This window comes from Salvelinus fontinalis, chromosome 3 (assembly GCF_029448725.1).
Source record: "Salvelinus fontinalis isolate EN_2023a chromosome 3, ASM2944872v1, whole genome shotgun sequence".
In the NCBI taxonomy this organism is placed as follows: domain Eukaryota; kingdom Metazoa; phylum Chordata; class Actinopteri; order Salmoniformes; family Salmonidae; genus Salvelinus; species Salvelinus fontinalis.
The window spans coordinates 42393803-42413561 of record NC_074667.1 but is presented as its reverse complement, the minus strand read 5'-3'; the positions used below and the strand labels follow the sequence as shown (position 1 = coordinate 42413561).

General features: G+C 42.4%; 1 protein-coding gene across 1 annotated transcript in view; it reads left to right on the top strand.

The window, feature by feature from the left end:
- The first annotated feature begins 2492 nt into the window (after positions 1-2492).
- Positions 2493-19759, top strand: part of epha8 (eph receptor A8) — a 94847-nt gene continuing 77580 nt past the window's right edge. Inside the window, exon 1 of the mRNA XM_055916156.1 lies at positions 2493-2816. Within this exon, the coding sequence (XP_055772131.1) occupies positions 2726-2816 (91 nt within the window). The 5' untranslated portion in view covers positions 2493-2725. The remainder of the gene's footprint in view (positions 2817-19759) is intronic.

Sequence of the window (19759 nt, the reverse complement as noted above, 5' to 3'; positions counted from 1 at the left end):
AGATGGATATGTACAGTAACTGTTAGGAGAGAGGCAGACTGATAACAGTGCAGCCTTACTGTGGTGGCAGTTAGATGGATATGTACAGTAACCGTTAGGAGAGAAGCAGACTGATAACAGTGCAGCCTAGTGGCAGAGGAACAAAGAACAAACACACACAGCACAGCTACGGTTGTGTGTGTGTGTGTGTGTGTGTGTGTGTGTGTTTGTACAAGAGAACAGGATGCTACACGTAGACACACTGCACACGATGAGCGGGAACCTTTGTAGCCTCACACAAACCCCCCCTGTGTCCCTTTGCCAGGGGAAGCGTTTGGCAGGCGCAACCACTGCCCGCATTTGGCTGTGACACTCATCTCCTCCATCCCTCCATCCTTCCCTCCCCCTTACTCCTGCTCAGTCTCCCCGTTCACAAGGCCAGCTGCACGCACGCACACACGCATACACAAGTTGGTGACACTTCATTGTGGGGGTTAAAACAAAGGCTACATCGCTTTCACCCAGAGCAGTGTCCTCAAACAACTGTAAAACTGGAGTGATGCTGTGATTGATGGGGAGCCGAAACCCTTGATCCAGTCACCCTTTAGCTACAGGGCAAACACAATACTCAGTCTGCAATCAGACGCGTACACACACTCAAAATCACACACACACACACACGCACGCACGCACGCACACACACACACACACACACACACACACACACACACACACACACACACACACACACACACACACACACACACACACACACACACACACACACACACACACACACACACACACACACACCTATCTCTCTGTTTAATTCCTCTGTGAACCTTCAGTGATAATGTCATTGCCAAGTTTCCCTTTGTCAGAGGGATCAATATCTGATCATTGTCCTTGAATCTAACACTCCCACACACTCCCACCAGAACGTCTGACTATCTGAATCAGATATATGCCATAGGGAACATTTAGGATTAAGCTGTAGGAAGCAACAACAAGCCTACACACGCATGCACGCAGACAGGTCACCCGTGATACAAGTCAGTATTCGACGTTCATCCATGTCTGAGGACACCGGGAGATGATGTGGGAACCGGCCGCTAGGGGCAATAGTGAGCGCTGTTACAACAATGGCTGTTAACACCTGCCTCTGATTCCAAAGGTTGCAAGTTTGAATCCAGCGATTGAAAGTTGGTTTTGATATTGTTGTTTTAGGCCTATCCCAAACCTTAACCCTTACCTTAACAATTCAGAGTTAATACCTAACCTTAACCCTTACCTTAACCCTTACCTTAACCATTTAGAGTTAATACCTAACCTTAACCCTTACCTTAACCATTCAGAGTTAATACCTAACCTTAACCTTAACCTTAACCCTTACCTTAACACCTCAAAATTTCCCATTTGAGAAACATGGATGAAAGTCAAATTCTGACGTGAGACTGTGAGAGCTGGTAGGCACACCACTGATTATCGATGACCTTCAGTTGAGCATTTTACTATATTCCATTGTCTCAACTTAAACAAAGAGTTCAAAGAAATACTGTGTGGTGAATTGTGATTTCCGTTAAAGGTCCGTTAAATTTATTGGTAACAATTAAGTACCTTACTGTGACTGTTTTCAATTAAAATTGAAATAAAAAATAATCAAAAATTGCTTTTTAACAAATGGCAATTTCTCAAGCAAGAATTTTGCTAGGACTGTCTGGGAGTCATCTGAGTAGTGAGAGGGTATCTGAAAACGAGCTGTTATTGGCAGAGAGATTTGGACCTGTCTTTCTTAACTCATTTACAGCATTGTGATGTCACAATGGATGGCTAAAACTCCATCCCACCAAAACAGACCGAAATTTCAGGCAGTCTTTTCAAACAGCTCTTACACTAAAAAGGCATTGTCATAATTTTCACGATTCACAGTACTATTCCAACCTCATAGTGTGGAAATATATATAAAACACAGAAAAATCACATTTTTGACTGAACTGGGCCTTTAATATCAATTGGCAACCTTTTTCCAAAATAAGAAAAGCAGTAGGAATATGTTCTATATTGTGGAGTTTTCTTGAAATACAATAGAGCAGCACATTTGTATGTACAAATATTATGATAATAAGTTGCGTGCGTTTTTAAAAAGAATTTGTAGGAGAAAACGGAAAAAAAGAAAGACAGATGTCAGAGAGAGGGGAGAGGTGGAGTTGAGGGAGAGCAAGCGAGGCAGAGACAGGCAGGCGACATAACTGGGAGGGAAAGAGGAGAGATCGAGATTCAGAGGCAGAGAGTAAAAGATGGTCAAAAGTGCGTGCGGGAGAGAGAAAAAGAAAGGGAGACAGAGCGGGAGTGTCAGAGAGAGAGAGGGGCTCTGAAGTGGGATGGTAAAGGTGAGGTATCGTGTGAGTGTTTGTTTAGTGGACCTGCCGAATCCTGTGCTCTAATTGGTTAATGATGTTTTTAGTGACAGCCTGTTCCCTCCCTCCCACTGCCTGGTGAGTGTGTATGTATGTGTGAGAGCAGACAGAGAGGCTGAGAAGCACAGAGGCAGTCTCTAACTCTAGCCCAATGAGCTCTCAGCCCCTCACACACACACTCTCTCTCAGCGCTGGCTCAGTCTCCGCTTCAACACTGGGACACAGAGAGAGGCAGCAAGAGGCGGAGAAGGAGAGTAAGAGAGAGGGAGTGAGAAAGAGGAAGAGCGGGAGATCGGTAGTGTGTATGTGTGTGTGAGAGAGAGAGCACCATGGCTTTAGACCCAGGGCTCATAGCACTGCTTCTATGGACTATACCACTACAAGTACTGGGCAATGCCGGAAACAACAATAACAATGAAGGTAAAGCAGGTGTGTGTGTGTGTCTGTGTGTGTGTGTCTGTGTGTGTGTGTCGGTGTCTGCGTGCGTGCCTGTGCTTGTGTACGAAAGTGAGAGAAGGGCAGCAGGGGAATCACGTGCATACACACTGGCACTCACGCACACGTTCATTCGTGTGGACAGGCGTGAATTATTTGTGTCTCATGCCTTCAGCCAGGATTAACTTATCACATGTGGAGCTCAGCTGAAGTATGAAAGCAAGACTACCTGAAACACACGCACGCACGCACGCACGCACGCACGCACGCACGCACGCACGCACACACACACACACACACACACACACACACACACACACACACACACACAAACATTCCATCAAGCCCTATCGGAACTTCCTATCTGTTAGAAAGTTCATCCTGGCAAAGTGCAATACCTTGTGGGGATGCTCGGTGTGTGTGTGCTGTTGAGTCTCTGTGCGTGTTTTCGTACACATGCAGAGATAGCTCATATTGCTTGGTTATGCATGAGCTGGTGTATGAGTGTGTATCTGCATGAGCTGGTGTATGAGTGTGTATCTGCATGAGCTGGTGTATGAGTGTGTATCTGCATGAGCTGGTGTATGAGTGTGTATCTGCATGAGCTGGTGTATGAGTGTGTATCTGCATGAGCTGGTGTATGAGTGTGTATCTGCATGAGCTGGTGTATGAGTGTGTATCTGCATGAGCTGGTGTATGAGTGTGTATCTGCATGAGCTGGTGTATGAGTGTGTATCTGCATGAGCTGGTGTATGAGTGTGTATCTGCATGAGCTGGTGTATGAGTGTGTATCTGCATGAGCTGGTGTATGAGTGTGTATCTGCATGAGCTGGTGTATGAGTGTGTATCTGCATGAGCTGGTGTATTAGTGTGTATCTGCATGAGCTGGTGTATGAGTGTGTATCTGCATGAGCTGGTGTATGAGTGTGTATCTGCATGAGCTGGTGTATGAGTGTGTATCTGCATGAGCTGGTGTATGAGTGTGTATCTGCATGAGCTGGTGTATGAGTGTGTATCTGCATGAGCTGGTGTATGAGTGTGTATCTGCATGAGCTGGTGTATGAGTGTGTATCTGCATGAGCTGGTGTATGAGTGTGTATCTGCATGAGCTGGTTTATGAGTGTGTATCTGCATGAGCTGGTGTATGAGTGTGTATCTGTATGAGCTGGTGTATGAGTGTGTATCTGCATGAGCTGGTTTATGAGTGTGTATCTGCATGAGCTGGTGTATGAGTGTGTATCTGTATGAGCTGGTGTATGAGTGTGTATCTGCATGAGCTGGTGTATGAGTGTGTATCTGCATGAGCTGGTGTATGAGTGTGTATCTGCATGAGCTGGTGTATGAGTGTGTATCTGTATGAGCTGGTGTATGAGTGTGTATCTGCATGAGCTGGTGTATGAGTGTGTATCTGCATGAGCTGGTGTATGAGTGTGTATCTGCATGAGCTGGTGTATGAGTGTGTATCTGCATGAGCTGGTGTATGAGTGTGTATCTGCATGAGAGAGATTGGATACGTGCGTCGCATGCCATTTAAGTACAATATTTCCTCAACAAAACGTTTTCTTGGAAAAAGCATGTAAACCAATCAGCAATGGGCAGTAGTCCAGGGATAGAAGATTACCGAGACATTGATTGTTCTGTTCAGTGACTAAATGACACAGGGACAACATGCAGTAGATTTCAATAATCATGCTTCAAGTCCGTAGTCTAGAGTCCTCAGTAGAATAGACCACGATGATGACCAAATCACCTGAGAGGAATCAGGAATTCCTTTTGTTTGACAGTCTGCAGGACTGAAGGACAGTTTTCCTTTAGTTGGAAACTATTCATGATAAAACTATGAGCTGAATCACTATGTTTCTGACGGTGTCCCAAGACAACAACAGATGCTAGGAAAAACAATTCCATCCATAACCGTGTGAGAAATATCAGGGTTTGTTTTTGTCCTTCTTCTTGTCCTCCGTCCTACAATCTCGTGGCAGCATCTGTTTGTTTTCACTTGTTAAACTTGTGTCGCTCATCCTCTGTGTCCCCTGTGTGCATGGGTGTGAGTGTGCGTGTTTGACCCAGTGTGTGTGTGTGTGCACACGTCCGTGCGCGCATGCTTGTATGTGTGTGTATGTCTGTGTGTGCGTGTGTGTGTGACAGGATGGGTCTGTTCTTGTCATGCGTCTTGTCTCCTGAGACTCGGAGCAGGTCTTGGTGTGACTGTCAGAGCTCTCGCCCCGCTGGCAACATCAGCTTAACACTGCCCAGGAAAGAGTGATGGAGAGAGAGAGGGAGAGAGGATGGTGGAGAGATTTCAGTATTTATCTCAGAACAGAGAGAAAGCACAGAGGAGAGAGGGATGACGGGGGAAAGGAAGGATGGCAGTTTATCCTCAGTTTAGAGCAGTGAAGAAAGGACGGAGAGAGAAGGAGAGAAGAGGGCTCTAAGGTCATTGATAAGCTGTGAGGATAGAAAGAGAGGAGAGCTCTAAGGTCATTGATAAGCTGTGAGGATAGAAAGAGAGAGGAGAGCTCTAAGGTCAGTGATAAGCTGTGAGGATAGAAAGAGAGAGGAGAGCTCTAAGGTCAGTGATAAGCTGTGAGGATAGAAAGAGAGAGGAGAGCTCTAAGGTCAGTGATAAGCTGTGAGGATAGAAAGAGAGAGGAGGGCTCTAAGGTCAGTGATAAGCTGTGAGGATAGAAAGAGAGAGGAGAGCTCTAAGGTCAGTGATAAGCTGTGAGGATAGAAAGAGAGAGGAGAGCTCTAAGGTCAGTGATAAGCTGTGAGGATAGAAAGAGAGAGGAGAGCTCTAAGGTCAGTGATAAGCTGTGAGGATAGAAAGAGAGAGGAGAGCTCTAAGGTCAGTGATAAGCTGTGAGGATAGAAAGAGAGAGGAGAGCTCTAAGGTCAGTGATAAGCTGTGAGGATAGAAAGAGAGAGGAGAGCTCTAAGGTCAGTGATAAGCTGTGAGGATAGAAAGAGAGAGGAGAGCTCTAAGGTCAGTGATAAGCTGTGAGGATAGAAAGAGAGAGGAGAGCTCTAAGGTCAGTGATAAGCTGTGAGGATAGAAAGAGAGAGGAGGGCTCTAAGGTCAGTGATAGGCTGTGAGGATAGAAATAGAGAGGAGAGCTCTTAAGGTCAGTGATAGGCTGTGAGGATAGAAAGAGAGAGGAGGGCTCTAAGGTCAGTGATAAGCTGTGAGGATAGAAAGAGAGAGGAGGGCTCTAAGGTCAGTGATAAGCTGTGAGGATAGAAAGAGAGAGGAGGGCTCTAAGGTCAGTGATAGGCTGTGAGGATAGAAAGAGAGAGGAGGGCTCTAAGGTCAGTGATAAGCTGTGAGGATAGAAAGAGAGAGGAGAGCTCTAAGGTCAGTGATAAGCTGTGAGGATAGAAAGAGAGAGGAGAGCTCTAAGGTCAGTGATAGGCTGTGAGGATAGAAATAGACAGGAGAGCTCTTAAGGTCAGTGATAGGCTGTGAGGATAGAAAGAGAGAGGAGAGCTCTAAGGTCAGTGATAAGCTGTGAGGATAGAAAGAGAGAGGAGAGCTCTAAGGTCAGTGATAGGCTGTGAGGATAGAAAGAGAGAGGAGAGCTCTAAGGTCAGTGATAGGCTGTGAGGATAGAAAGAGAGAGGAGAGCTCTAAGGTCAGTGATAGGCTGTGAGGATAGAAAGAGAGAGGAGAGCTCTAAGGTCAGTGATAGGCTGTGAGGATTGAAAGAGAGAGAAGATGTTGAGACAACAAAGTAGGAGCCCCCCCTTCTCTTTCCATCGATATCTCCGTCTAGAAGCTAGCAATGATTACAAAAACACAACAGACAAATGTGTATAGTTATCTGTTCCTCCACTTAAATGATACCATATACAGTACATAGACTATAACCACTCATTGTTCCACTACTAGTTTCAAGTTCCTGCTTTCAGTAGGAGATGCAGTGTTTGTGATCTAGTCTAAATTCTCACCTGCTGATCACGCGACCCCCGTGACCCCAATCACACTAGTGGAGGCTGGCTGCAGGGCATTGGCCTGCTCAATCACACACTGTACGCCACCTCCTTATAATACTACAGTACTGTACATTGCAACAGGATATACAGAATTAGCATATTTAATTTAATTTTTAAAAGTTTTCATTGTAAATGTGGTTTTAGGAAAAAGTATTTATATATCTAAGGTAGATAAACATGGATCATGCAACCCCTAATTGCCTGGAAGAAGAGGCCGTTTATAATGTTTCTGTCAAATGTTCTATTTTAAATACATTTGATTTTGTTGATCAACATCCAAATAACTCACAATTATTGTGTTCTGTATTTGTTTGAAGTTCATTTAAACATTCCAATGATAAGCCCCTCTGAATCAGTACCCCTCTGAATCAGTACCACTCTGAATCAGTTCCACTCTGAATCAGTTCCACTCTGAATCAGTTCCACTCTGAATCAGTTCCACTCTGAATCAGTTCCAGTCTGAATCAGTTTCAGTCTGAATCAGTTCCAGTCTGAATCAGTTGCAGTCTGAATCAGTTGCAGTCTAAATAAGTACCACTCTGAATCAGATCCATAACTAGTGTTTCTCATCTACATTCATATTATTATTCAAGTCATAACTTGTTCAATTACTTTACAGTTCTTAATTATGGTTAATTTCAACAGATATCCTAAAAATAAATGTAACTGTCAATTTGAAATATTCAATTTGTTCTTTGAGATGGAATATTCAGATAAATGATATAGAATGTATTATACATATGAACATTTAATTTATTAATCAGAAAATGTCCTGTTATGTAATAAATACATGGTTAATGTATTTCTGATTACATTGTATTAACTAATTGCTAGATGATGAATATAATGTGATCATGATATATATAACATGATCATGTTTTTGAATAATAATTTTATGTATCTCAATGTAATTCTATTTTACTCCAAATCATACTGTCAAATAGTTAAAACACTTGCCTAGTTAAATAAGAGTTAAAAATAAATATCTATGTAATTTTGTGAAATATTACATAGATAGTTATGCCAATGTTAATTTGGCCTACGGTTGACAATGGATTGATTTATATACAGTGGGGTGCGAAATGAATGAATGAGTGAGAATGCTACAGAGGGTCAAATATCAAGACATGCCAACCTCCCATGATATTGAAATGGTGAGAGGTTAGCATGGGGGTATGATATTTGACCCTCTGTAATTTTCTCACTGATCATTATTCACGATTCATTCAGGATTATCCATAATCATGGTAGCATCCACATTCATGTAGAAGTGTTTAGAAACATATTATATTCTTATTTTCAATGAAAGTGACTCCAAATTGAGACAATACATTATTAGCCATTCATTTCTATTGGGCACAAAATAATCTGAAGCACAACAAAACGAACTGCAAATGCATCCAACACGTTTGTAGAGTCACACGCTTGATGTAGGCATTTCGTGTTGGGAGTATGGGACCAAATACTACCCTTTTGACTACTTTATTTATAAGAATCTTCAGGGGTGTCAATCATTTTGACCCCTGCCTTTTAAAAAATCTTCTCTGAGAAATTGTATTAGTACATAATAATATAATTTCCCCAAAATGTTTAACATACAATATAGCTCAGTATTTGAATGAGTTATTTTATATAGTCACTTTTGCTCATCTTTATTAAGGGTGTCAATAATGTTTGACCCAAATGTATGTGTATCATAAACCCCATATCATCAGTGCATATGTACGTATAGACAAAGAGAGGAGATAAAACATAGAACATGGTTTTGCAATTATCCAACTTATTAATATTGTTTAACATTAATTCTGTAAAAGATTTTCTGATAAAAATCTTACAATGGCACCAAATTTTTGGGGGGGGATAATTATAATTTGATAATTAAAAAACAGCATTTCATCTCAAGAGATGTTCCCCAGACAGCAGATTCCTTTTTAAACACTTATGTTGGATGTTCTGACAGTTTCAGACGACAATTGCTTGGAAAAATTAATTTAACTTTTTGCTGGGGTTTAGCTTAAGGGCAATGACAAATATTACAAGTATACGGGAAAGCAGATAACCTTAGAAATGAAAGTAAGACGGAGAAAATGAAATGTAGTGAGGAAGTTTAAAGCTCTCAGAGACGACGGTTAGCACTCAATCAATCGTATACCTGCTTCTGATGAGGAGCACAACTCCAATTTGCTAATCCTACACAAACACACACACACACACACACACACACACACACACACACACACACACACACACACACACACACACACACACACACACACACACACACACACACACACACACACACACACACACACACACACACACACACACACACACACACACACACACACACATATCCTCCCAGAGACTGAATATACATTGAGTGTACAAAATATTAAGAACACCTGCTCTTTCCATGACACAGACTGACCAGGTGAATCCAGGTGAAAGCTATAATCCCTTATTGAGCTCACCTGTTAAATCCACTTCCTCCAGTGTAGATGAAGGGGAGGAGACAGGTTAAATAAGGATTTATAAGCCTTTAGACAATTGAGACATGAATTGTGTATGTGTGCCATTCAGAGGGTGAATGGGAAAGACAAATTATGTAAGTGCCTTTGAACGGGGTATGGTAGTAAATGCCAGGCGCACCGGTTTGAGTGTGTCAAACCTCCAACGCTGCTGGGTTTTTCACACTCAACAGTTTCCTGTCCGTATCAAGAAGGGTCCACCACCCAAAGGACATCCAGCCAACTTGAAACAAATATGGGAAGCATTGGAGTCAACATGGGCCAGCATCCCTGTGGAACGCTTTCGGCACCTGTTAGAGTCCATGCCCCGACGAATTGAGGTTGTTCTGAGCGCAATATTAGGAAGGTGTTCCTAATCGTTTGTACTGTCAGTGCACATTGAGTCACACACATACACACACGCACACACACACACACACACACACACACACACACACACACACACACACACACACACACACACACACACACACACACACACACACACACACACACACACACACACACACACACACACACACACACACACACACACACACACACACACACACACACACACACACACACACACACACAACAACAATGTTAGCAGCTATTTTTTAAACAAAACAGACATTCTGCAGGTAAGAGAGTGATCGACACAAGTTAATTTGCAGAACATACTGAACCCTTCATTCTAAAAGCATCTTGTGTAAATGTGTTATCGAAATTCAGACACGACCATGATTGCAGACTGAGACTTGGCAGTGTTCTACCTGTGTTTGTGATTAAATCGGTTCCATGGTCTCCAGACTCCTGCAAAAGCCCACATAGGCACCGTCAGACATGTTACAGTGTTATTTGACACTGTTATTTGACAGCTCATTTAAATTTGTACAGCTATTTTGACAGGCATGAATGTTTGTATTCAGCAATATTGTTTGACATGGTATTTGCCTGACAGCAAACATATTGTCAAATGTTTCCTTGTGGGAATGCTAGTGAAGCAATCATCTACACATGGCCTAAAGGTGCACGTCAGGCCTACTGTGTTTCAGTGCACACTGAAGTAAATGCTGCATGCGTTTCTGAGCAGTCAGGCACCATAATAAGTGTGTCCATCATAGTCTGTAGCGGCTGTGTGTTTGTGTGCGTGCGTGCGCGCACACGCGTGTGTGTGTTCATATTTGCATGTGTGTGTTCATATTTTGACATTTACTGACAGCTAACTTGTGTGTTTCTATAAAAGCAGGCAGAGGGTGAAATCTGAAATCAAATTCCTTCTTCCCCCTGAGAGGCAGTAATACCACTACATGATTGTAGAATATCATTGCTTATTTCTGTGTTAGTGAGAGAGAGAGAGATGAGGACATGGGGCAAGGAAATAGTTGGGAGGGGAGGAGTAAGGGGCGAAGAAATGGGAGATGGATTCCACTACGACATGAGTGTAGAATCTGTATGTATCTCTTTATCTCTCTCTTCCTTTGAATAGCAATATATGCCCTGGAAAATTCCTGACTTGAGATCCCAATTTTCTTGCAAATCTCCCATTGACATAATTGCATGATTTAGTAAATCCTACTGTAGGTGTACCACAGTTTGAATTTAAATGTGGTCAGGACAGGATGGGACGTAATGGGATGTATGAAACTTTTCATCGACATCAGATGAAAATATCCACGTCATCTCTGTGTTTGAGGTGTGTCTGCCTTAACACCTACAATAACTGTCTCTGTCTGTCTGTCTGTCTGTCTGTCTGTCTGTCTGTCTGTCTGTCTGTCTGTCAGCAAGCACACAGTTTCCCCTCCAGCCTGGTAAACTGCAGGACATGAAAACCCCACAGAGAATGGGCCATATACCTAGTGCGGCAATGAGTGGGTTTATTACAGTCCACTATTCTACTGAAGGATAGGGAAAACGATACATAATGTTAACGAGATAGGGACGCAATGTATTGTTACGGATATTCTACACATTTCACAGGCGCAAAGCTGCATAGCTGCACTCTCTATTGAGACAGGCTGTACATGGTTTTGTCCCATGGAGTTGCTGTACTAAAGCCAAGTCAGTTTGTTTGGCTTGACCAGGTACTTATTGGAGATCATTTCAATGATGTATCAATGCAGCACTGGCTTTTCACCACCTGTTTTCCACCTGCCCTGGTTCCATGAACGATGTGGTCTGAGGTGTGAGGGGTTGAGAGAGGCTCACCTCGTGGGGGACTGGTTCCTGACTACTGCCAAGGTGTGTTGCTCTTCTTTCCACTATTAGCTGCTGAAGCATCACCCAGGTGGGTGCTACACTTCAGTAGTGGACTAATCAGCCTAACGACAGAGGAGGAGGAGGAGGAGACCACGAACGATGTGCCTGATGAAGAACTCCTGAGCTCTACATTTGTTTTGTTTGTTTTTACATCGTCTTTGAGATTCTCTTTGTAATGAATAGCGCCATATAAAATAAACATTATTATTATTATTATGAGATTTGTAAATATGTAAAAATGAGTCGCCGGACTACCATGACAATGTCGCTGTAGACGGTGAACTGAGCTTTACACATTGGCTTATTCATGTCAGGTTATATTGTTGAAAGCCTATTAACTAGCTGAAAATCTGGAGAAGTGTGTATTCTGAGAGGGATGCACACTAAATATGTCATGAAATTCTGATATGTGTGTGACAGAATACCGATATCCACATTCCACATTTCCACCAATAATAACAAACAGTGGTTTTATAAGTAAAGAAAGAAGTCTGTATTGAGATAGCGGTTAATTAGAGCATGTGGGAGCAACATACACAGTATAATGTCTCTTTCTATATTCATTATGTTGTTTAGGAGGCAGAATACACAAAAATGAAAATCCACCACTATAACCTTGATTGAGTTGTAAAGTTGTCAGTGTGAATCCCACCTGGCCAGGCAGGAAATATTGATGTTGACTGAAATCCTACCTTTCAGATGTCATTCATAATCCATCTGTTTGTCGATAAAGTATCTCTCTCTCTGCAAACTGTCAGTTACTGTGAGAAACTATTGAGTAATGTATATGAGTGAAGTAGAACAGCAATGATCTGGAGACTACAGTGGCAAGAAGAAGTATGTGAACCCTTTGGAATTACCTGGATTTCTGCATCAAGTGGTCATAACATTTGATCTGAACTTCATCTAAGTCACAACAATAGACAAACACAGTCTGCTTAAACTAATAACACACCAATTATTGTATTTTCTTGTCTATATTGAACACATCATTTAAACATTCACAGTGTAGGTTGGAAAAAGTATGTGAACCCCTCGGCTAATGACTTCTCCAAAAACTAATTGGTGTCAGGAGTCAATCAATGAGAATGGAGATGTTGGTTAGAGCTGCCCTGCCCTATATAAAACACTCACAGCATTTGAGCTTGCTATTCACAAGAAGCATTGCCTGATGTGAACCACGCCTCGAACAAATGAGATCTAAGAAGACCTAAGATTAAGAATTGTTGACTTGCATAAAGCTGGAAAGGGTTACAAAAGTATCTATAAAAGCATTGATGTTCATCAGTCCATGATAAGACAAATTATCTATAAATGGAAAAAGTTCAGCACTGTTGCTACTCTCCCTAGGAGTGGCCGTCCTGCAAAGATGACTGCAAGAGCACAGTGCAAAATGCTGAATGAGGTTAAGAAGAATCCTAGAGTGTCAGCTAAAGACTTGCAGAAATCTCTGGAACAAGCTAATATCTCTTTTGATGAGTCTATGATACGTAAAACACTAAACAAGAATGGTGTTCATGGGAGGACACCACGGAAGAAGCCACTGCTGTCCAAAAAAACCATTGCTGCACATCTGAAGTATTCAAAAAGAGCACCTGGATGTTCCACAGTGCTACTGGCAAAATATTCTGTGGACAGATGAAACTAAAGTTGTGTTGTTTGGAAGGAAGGAACACACAACACTATGTGTGGAGAAAAAACGGCACAGCAACATCAAAACCTCATCCCAACTGTAAAGTATGGTGGAGGGAGCATCAAAACCTCATCCCAACTGTAAAGTTTGGTGGAGGGAGCATCATGGTTTGGGGCTGCTTTGCTACCTCAGGGCCTGGACAGCTTGCTATCATCAACGGGAAAAATGAGATCCCAAGTTTATCAAGACATTTTGCAGGAGAATGTAAAGCTATCTGTCCGCTAATTGAAGCTCAACAGAAGTTAGGTGATGCAACAGGACAACAACCCAAAAGACAGAAGTAAATCAACAACAGAATGGCTTCAACAGAAGAAAATACACCTTCTGGAGTGGCCCAGTTAGAGTCCTGACCTCAACCCGATTGAGATGCTGTGACATGACCTCAGGAGAGCGGTTCACACCAGACATCCCAAGAATATTGCTGAACTAAAACAGTTTTGTAAAGAGGACTGGTCTAAAAATCCTCCTGACCGTTATGAGGGTCTGATCCCCAACTACAGAAAATGTTTGGTTGAGGTTATTGCTGCCAAAGGAGGGTCAACCAGTTATTAAATCCAAGGGTTCACATACTTTTCCCACCCTGCACTGTGAATGTTTACACGGTGTGTTCAATAAAGACGTGATAACATATAATTACTTGTGTGTTATTAGTTTAAGCAGACTGTGTTTGTCTATTGTTGTGACTTAGATGAAGATCAAATGTTATGACCAATTTATGCAGAAATCCAGGTAATTCCGAAGGGTTCACGGTACATTGGCGAGCACTTGGATACAGCCAATAAAGAATGAGTCTATAAAGAGTTTGGTCTGAAGTTGCATTGGGAGCTATGGTAACAAAACACAACTATGGTGCAATACCTATCAATTAATGTATGATTTGTTAAATGTTTTCTATTTTGAATCACTTTGAAACTTACTTTGGAACAATTACAGGATACTTATTATGTAAGAGGTAATTACAAACAATTGTGGACCGAGTAAATTATATTAATAATAGCTTGAGAAATTGTTTCTCTTTGTGAAAATAAATTGTTATATATAGCTAGATATGAAAAAAGGCATTGGCCTTCACAAGTGACCTTCCAACAATACTAAAATGTATTGCAAAGTCAGCGGGTTTCGGCAGGTTTAAGTACTACAGCAAGCAATTGCATTGCATGCAACACATTTCTGTGCAGTTTTCTTAAACTTTTGTGAGAATCATTACTGTCTTCTCACAAACATGGTAACATCAGGCAAATACACAGTGACAGAGAGGGCATGAACTTTTCCATCCAACAGTATTATCTATTGTTTTTTAACGCAGGTCGCGTCTCTCCTTGTCCCCTTATTAAGAGATCAGCCTTGTTAGCAGCATGTCAGATGGATTATAGGAGCAAACAGATCAATACAGGCAGGCCTTAGACCCCCAGAGCTGTGGCCTCAGCCTGGCTCTGACACGACTAGGCCGGAGGAGACAGAGACTCCTTTAAGAGGTCTCTGCGCCTGGGCTGATGCTAAGTTCAGCATCCCTGTGCCTGGGCTATGTTGCTCCTCCATGCTGTTTCATTGTAGTTTGTGATTTATTTCTCATCATCGCTAGCTTGTGGGGTGTGATATGCCTTACTCTGAACATTTTAAAGTGAGGCAGAGAAACAGTTGGAGGCGGTTTATGACAGTTCCATAATGGGCTGCTGTTGTGTTTGTGTTAACTCATCCCTCCTGGTGAGGAGTCTTTGATGCTCCCTTCATGGGGACTGATGGATGACTGAGACTGGGCTGTATGGTGTCTCACAACACCACAGAGAAGGAGAGGAAAACATCCAGTGAGAGAGAGAGAGAGAGAGAGAGAGAGAGAGAGTAGGAGAGAGAGTAGGAGACAGAGAGACACAAGTTCCATTCTGTCAGTGTCTTTATCAACAACGTTTGCTTGATAAGTTGTGACTCTCTCAATTCCGCCCAATCTATTAGGGGATTTAAATGTTCATTAAGTTTAATAGAAGCCTAGCGGAGGTCTAATACCCTCTGATAAATGTCTGCAAACCTGGCAACCTGCTCCATTTGCTGCGACGACAGAGACGCATTGGCACTAATAAGGTCAAACAGGACAACCGTAACCCATCTCAAACTTTTAGTTTGTTTGTTAAGAGCTGCTTTGTCCACTTATTGTGTCCTTGAATACTCCAACAAGCCAATATGTGTGCTTGTTACAACAAGCAATATGTAAAGTGGAATAGGTATAGAGATGCTTTATCTCTCTGGCTCGTAAGCTGACTACTCAGATATGATGTAGTGATCCACAAACTCAGTGTGATCCAGTGTGATGGATTCCTCCTTGGGACTGTTTCCATGAGGAAGTAATGCATTTTATAGCCAGTAATCTGTCCATAAATCACCAGGCTAATGTAATTAAGACACAGAGATAGGGAGGGAGGGGAGCAAACACATGACTATATCTGCACAATGATATTAATGCCTGGCACACGCAACCATTACTCTTTACGCACCCAAAGCATTCATAATGCATAACCTATACACACGCACACACACACAGAGAGAGAGAGAGAGAGAGAGAGAGAGAGAGAGAGAGAGAGATGAATAAATGAAATGGATTCAGGGAATTTGGGGAAAAGGGTTCATAAAGTCTATTTCACGCTCTTGCATCAAAGCTTGGCCCCTAAGTTACCTAGTAGCCCAGTTCCCGAGGGGAATTACACTCGTCTGTAATTGAACTGATCCCCAGGGGCATTACACTCGTCTGTAATTAAACTCGTCCCCAGGGGATTTACATTCGTCTGTGGACTTTTAAAAACATTTATATGTTTGTCATTTAGTGCAGGGTTTCCCAAACTTGGTCCTTGAGCCAACACCCCCCCCCCCCCCCCCCCCCCCCCCACCCCCCCCCTTGGAGCACGTTTTGGTTTTTGCCCTAACACTACAAAAGTGTGTGGACACCCCTTCAAATTAGTGGATTCGGCTATTTCAGCCACACCCTTTACTGACAAGTGTATAAAATCGAGCACACTACCATGTAATCTCCATAGACAAACATTGGCAGTAGAATGGCCTTACTGAAGATCTCAGTGACTTTCAACGTAGCAACGTCATAGGATGCTACCTTTCCAACAAGTCAGTTCGTCAAATTTTTGCCCTGTTAGAGCTCCCCTGGTCAACTCTAAGAGCTGTTATTGTGAAGTTGAAACGTCTAGGAGCAATAACGTCTCTTACGCTAAGTGGTAGGCCACACAAGCTCACAGAATGGGACCAGAATAATACCGCCGAGTGCTGAACAGCGCATAACGCATAAAAAGTTGCAACACTCACTACCGAGTTCCAAACTGCCCCTGAAAGCACAGTAACTGTTCGTCGGTAGACTTCATGTAATGGATTTCTATGGCCGAGAAGCTGCACACAAGCATAAGATCACCATGCGCAATGCCACACACGTCGGCTGGAGTGGGGTAAAGCTCTCCACCATTGGACTCTGGAGCAGTGGAAACGCGTTCTCTGGAGTGATGAATCATGCTTCACCATCTGGCAGTCCGACGGACAAATCTGGGTTTTGCGGATACCAGGAGAACGCTACCTGCCCCAATGCATAGTGCCAACTGTAAAGTTTGGTGGAGGAGGAATAATGGTCTGGGGCTGTTATTCATGGTTCGGGCTAGGCCTCTTAATTACAGTGAATGGAAATCTTAATGCTACAGCACACAATTACATTCTAGATGATTCTATGCTTCCAACTTTGTGGCAACAGTTTGGGGGAAGGCCTTTTCCTGTTTCAACATGACAATGCCCATGTGCACAAAGCGATGTCCACACAGAAACCGTTTGTCAGGATCGGTGTGTAAGAACTTGACTGGCCTGCACAGAGCCCTGACCCCAAACACATCGAACACCTTTGGGATGAATTGGAACGCCGACTGCGAGCCAGGCCTAATCGCCCAACATCAGTGCTAATGCTCTTGTGGCTGAATGGAAGCAAGTCCCCGCAGTAAAGTTCCAACATCTAGTGGAAAGCCTTCCCAGAAGAGTGCAGGCTGTTATAGTAGCAAGGGGGGAACAACTCCATATTAATGCCCATGATTTTGGAATGAGATGTTCGACGAGCAGATGTCCACATACTTTTGGTCATGTAATGTATGTCTCAGTCATAGTAAGTACATTTTTCCTCAATCGAGTAGGTATCAGCAAAGTCAGTGCTAGTCGGAAAAAGTAAAGTGTGAGTGTTAGTTGTTCAGGAAAGGCAAGTGTGTTAGTTAGTTATGTTTTTTTGTAAGGGGGATAAACCCAACTGGGGAAGCATATAAACGCCACGCTCTGAGACTGAGAAACAGAGAGAAACTCAGCAGAGCCGTAACATTCCCTTAATTCCTTTAACCCTCTTACTGTCTTTACTTGAAATGAGGCGATGCGGAGAACCAGCACCTATACATTTATTCATTTAATATTTGATTGTATCACAATAATTTAGTTTTGACATTTTACATAGCATTATAGACACGCAATCAAAGCCCTGTCTTGTATCATATCAAATAAAGATATTCTTAAATTCTTAAGAAGCACAAACAAATGTTTATTTTTTCAGCATTCAACATAGTGGTTACTCCTGAAAATATTTTATAAACAGACAGCGCATAAGCTCTTCATGGTTGGGCAGATAATATTGATTGACCAGCACAGTATGACAACAAAATTGAGAACTACGTTCAGAATTCAACTTTAAGTTTGAAACTCTTTTGTCTCTGATGGAAAACGAATGCATTAATCCGACATCATGTCATAACAGACAGGATAAGAGTTTATCCTCTGATCCACTGCCATGCTTCACTGTTTTTCTCTCCTCTATTTGTTGTCTTGTTCATTCCTCCCCTGTTTTATCAGTCCTCCTAATAATGGATGGCGTCCCTCTGTGTCATGGTGTCAGCACATGGACAGCTGGTGGCGGTGTGTCGCATGCGTGGGCTCAGTCAGGCGTTATGCAGCAAGACTTAATACTGCACGGATGCACACACACACACACACACACACACACACACACACACACACACACACACACACACACACACACACACACACACACACACACACACACACACACACACACACACACACACACACACACACACACACACACACACACACACACACACACACACACAGGTCTCGAAGGGGGACAGGGATAGGCTTATACAGGTGACACCATAGACACATGGCTGAAAGCAATTATCAAGGCTCATCAGTAGACAGGAGCATAATGTGTTAGATCATGTCTGGGCAGGTCTACACTTTGAAAGGTCCTCGTGTGATACGGTGATTCATTGAACTGATGAAAGGTTTCTATGTGAAACAGAGACATACAGTAAACCTTCCCCAGTCTGAACTAACATAACAGCAGAGCCATGGGCTGAAAGTGAATGAGATCGAGAAAATAAATGATAGATATTTACTTTGACTTATTGATGAGGAGTGTAGACTGAGGAGAGGAGCTGAGTTACAATACAAAGAGTTTGGAGGAGAGTCAGGGTTGTATTGATGAAAGATTGCTGTCATCTTTCATCTGTTCTCTCTCTCTTTCCCACTCCCCTCACCTCTCTCTGAGACCATGTAACCTTTCGCTGAACTCTGCTGTTAAATCAATACACTGGGCTGCACTTGGTTAGCTTATGGAGAGGTGTAGGCAGTCATTGTTAATTAGAATTTGTTCTTAACTGACTTGCCTAGTTAAATAAAGGTTTAAAAAAGCTTATGTAACTAGCTGTCTCAAGAGTCAGGTATTATTTTCACCTGCTGTTGATTGTACATGGTACCTCAGTTTCTTCAGCGGGCCTGTGTTGGCTCAAATCCAAACTGTCTGAGGTGACTGTTTTAATCGCTAATCTATTTATTATTAAGACAGGCAGAATATAATGATGAAAAAACTCTTACAGAACACCTCTTAAAACGTTCACCCAACCAGCAGCCTCCTATGTCTGTACGTACCTGTATTATGTCAATAAGTGTCAATAAGTTTGTCAATATGTTCTGTCCCTATTTGGTGCATTTTATTCCCCCTCTTCTCCCCTCTCTCTCTTCTTTCTTTCTCGTCTGTGGACCTACGACAAAACAAATATTTTTTTTCAAATATTTCCCCTGTTATGTCGAGATCACCACTACATAACCAAAGTTGATTGACATTTAGCTTGCTAACATTTGAACTTATAACCTGATAACGAGCTCCAAACACAAATGAAGCATGATGTTAGCATGAAAGTACCATGCCTTAGTGTTGCCATCAATACAGATGTATACACTGATCCACCGTGGGCTCTGCAGTCTCAGCCATACTGTCAATCTATCATCAATACGTCCACTCCTATTTATAAATTTTATCTCGTGATCTCAACAAAACAGCTTTTGTTATGTAGTGATAATGAGATAAATAAGTTGTGATCCTGACATAACATGGGAATAATTTTTTTATTTATATGTCCTCTCTAGATTTCCATATCTTT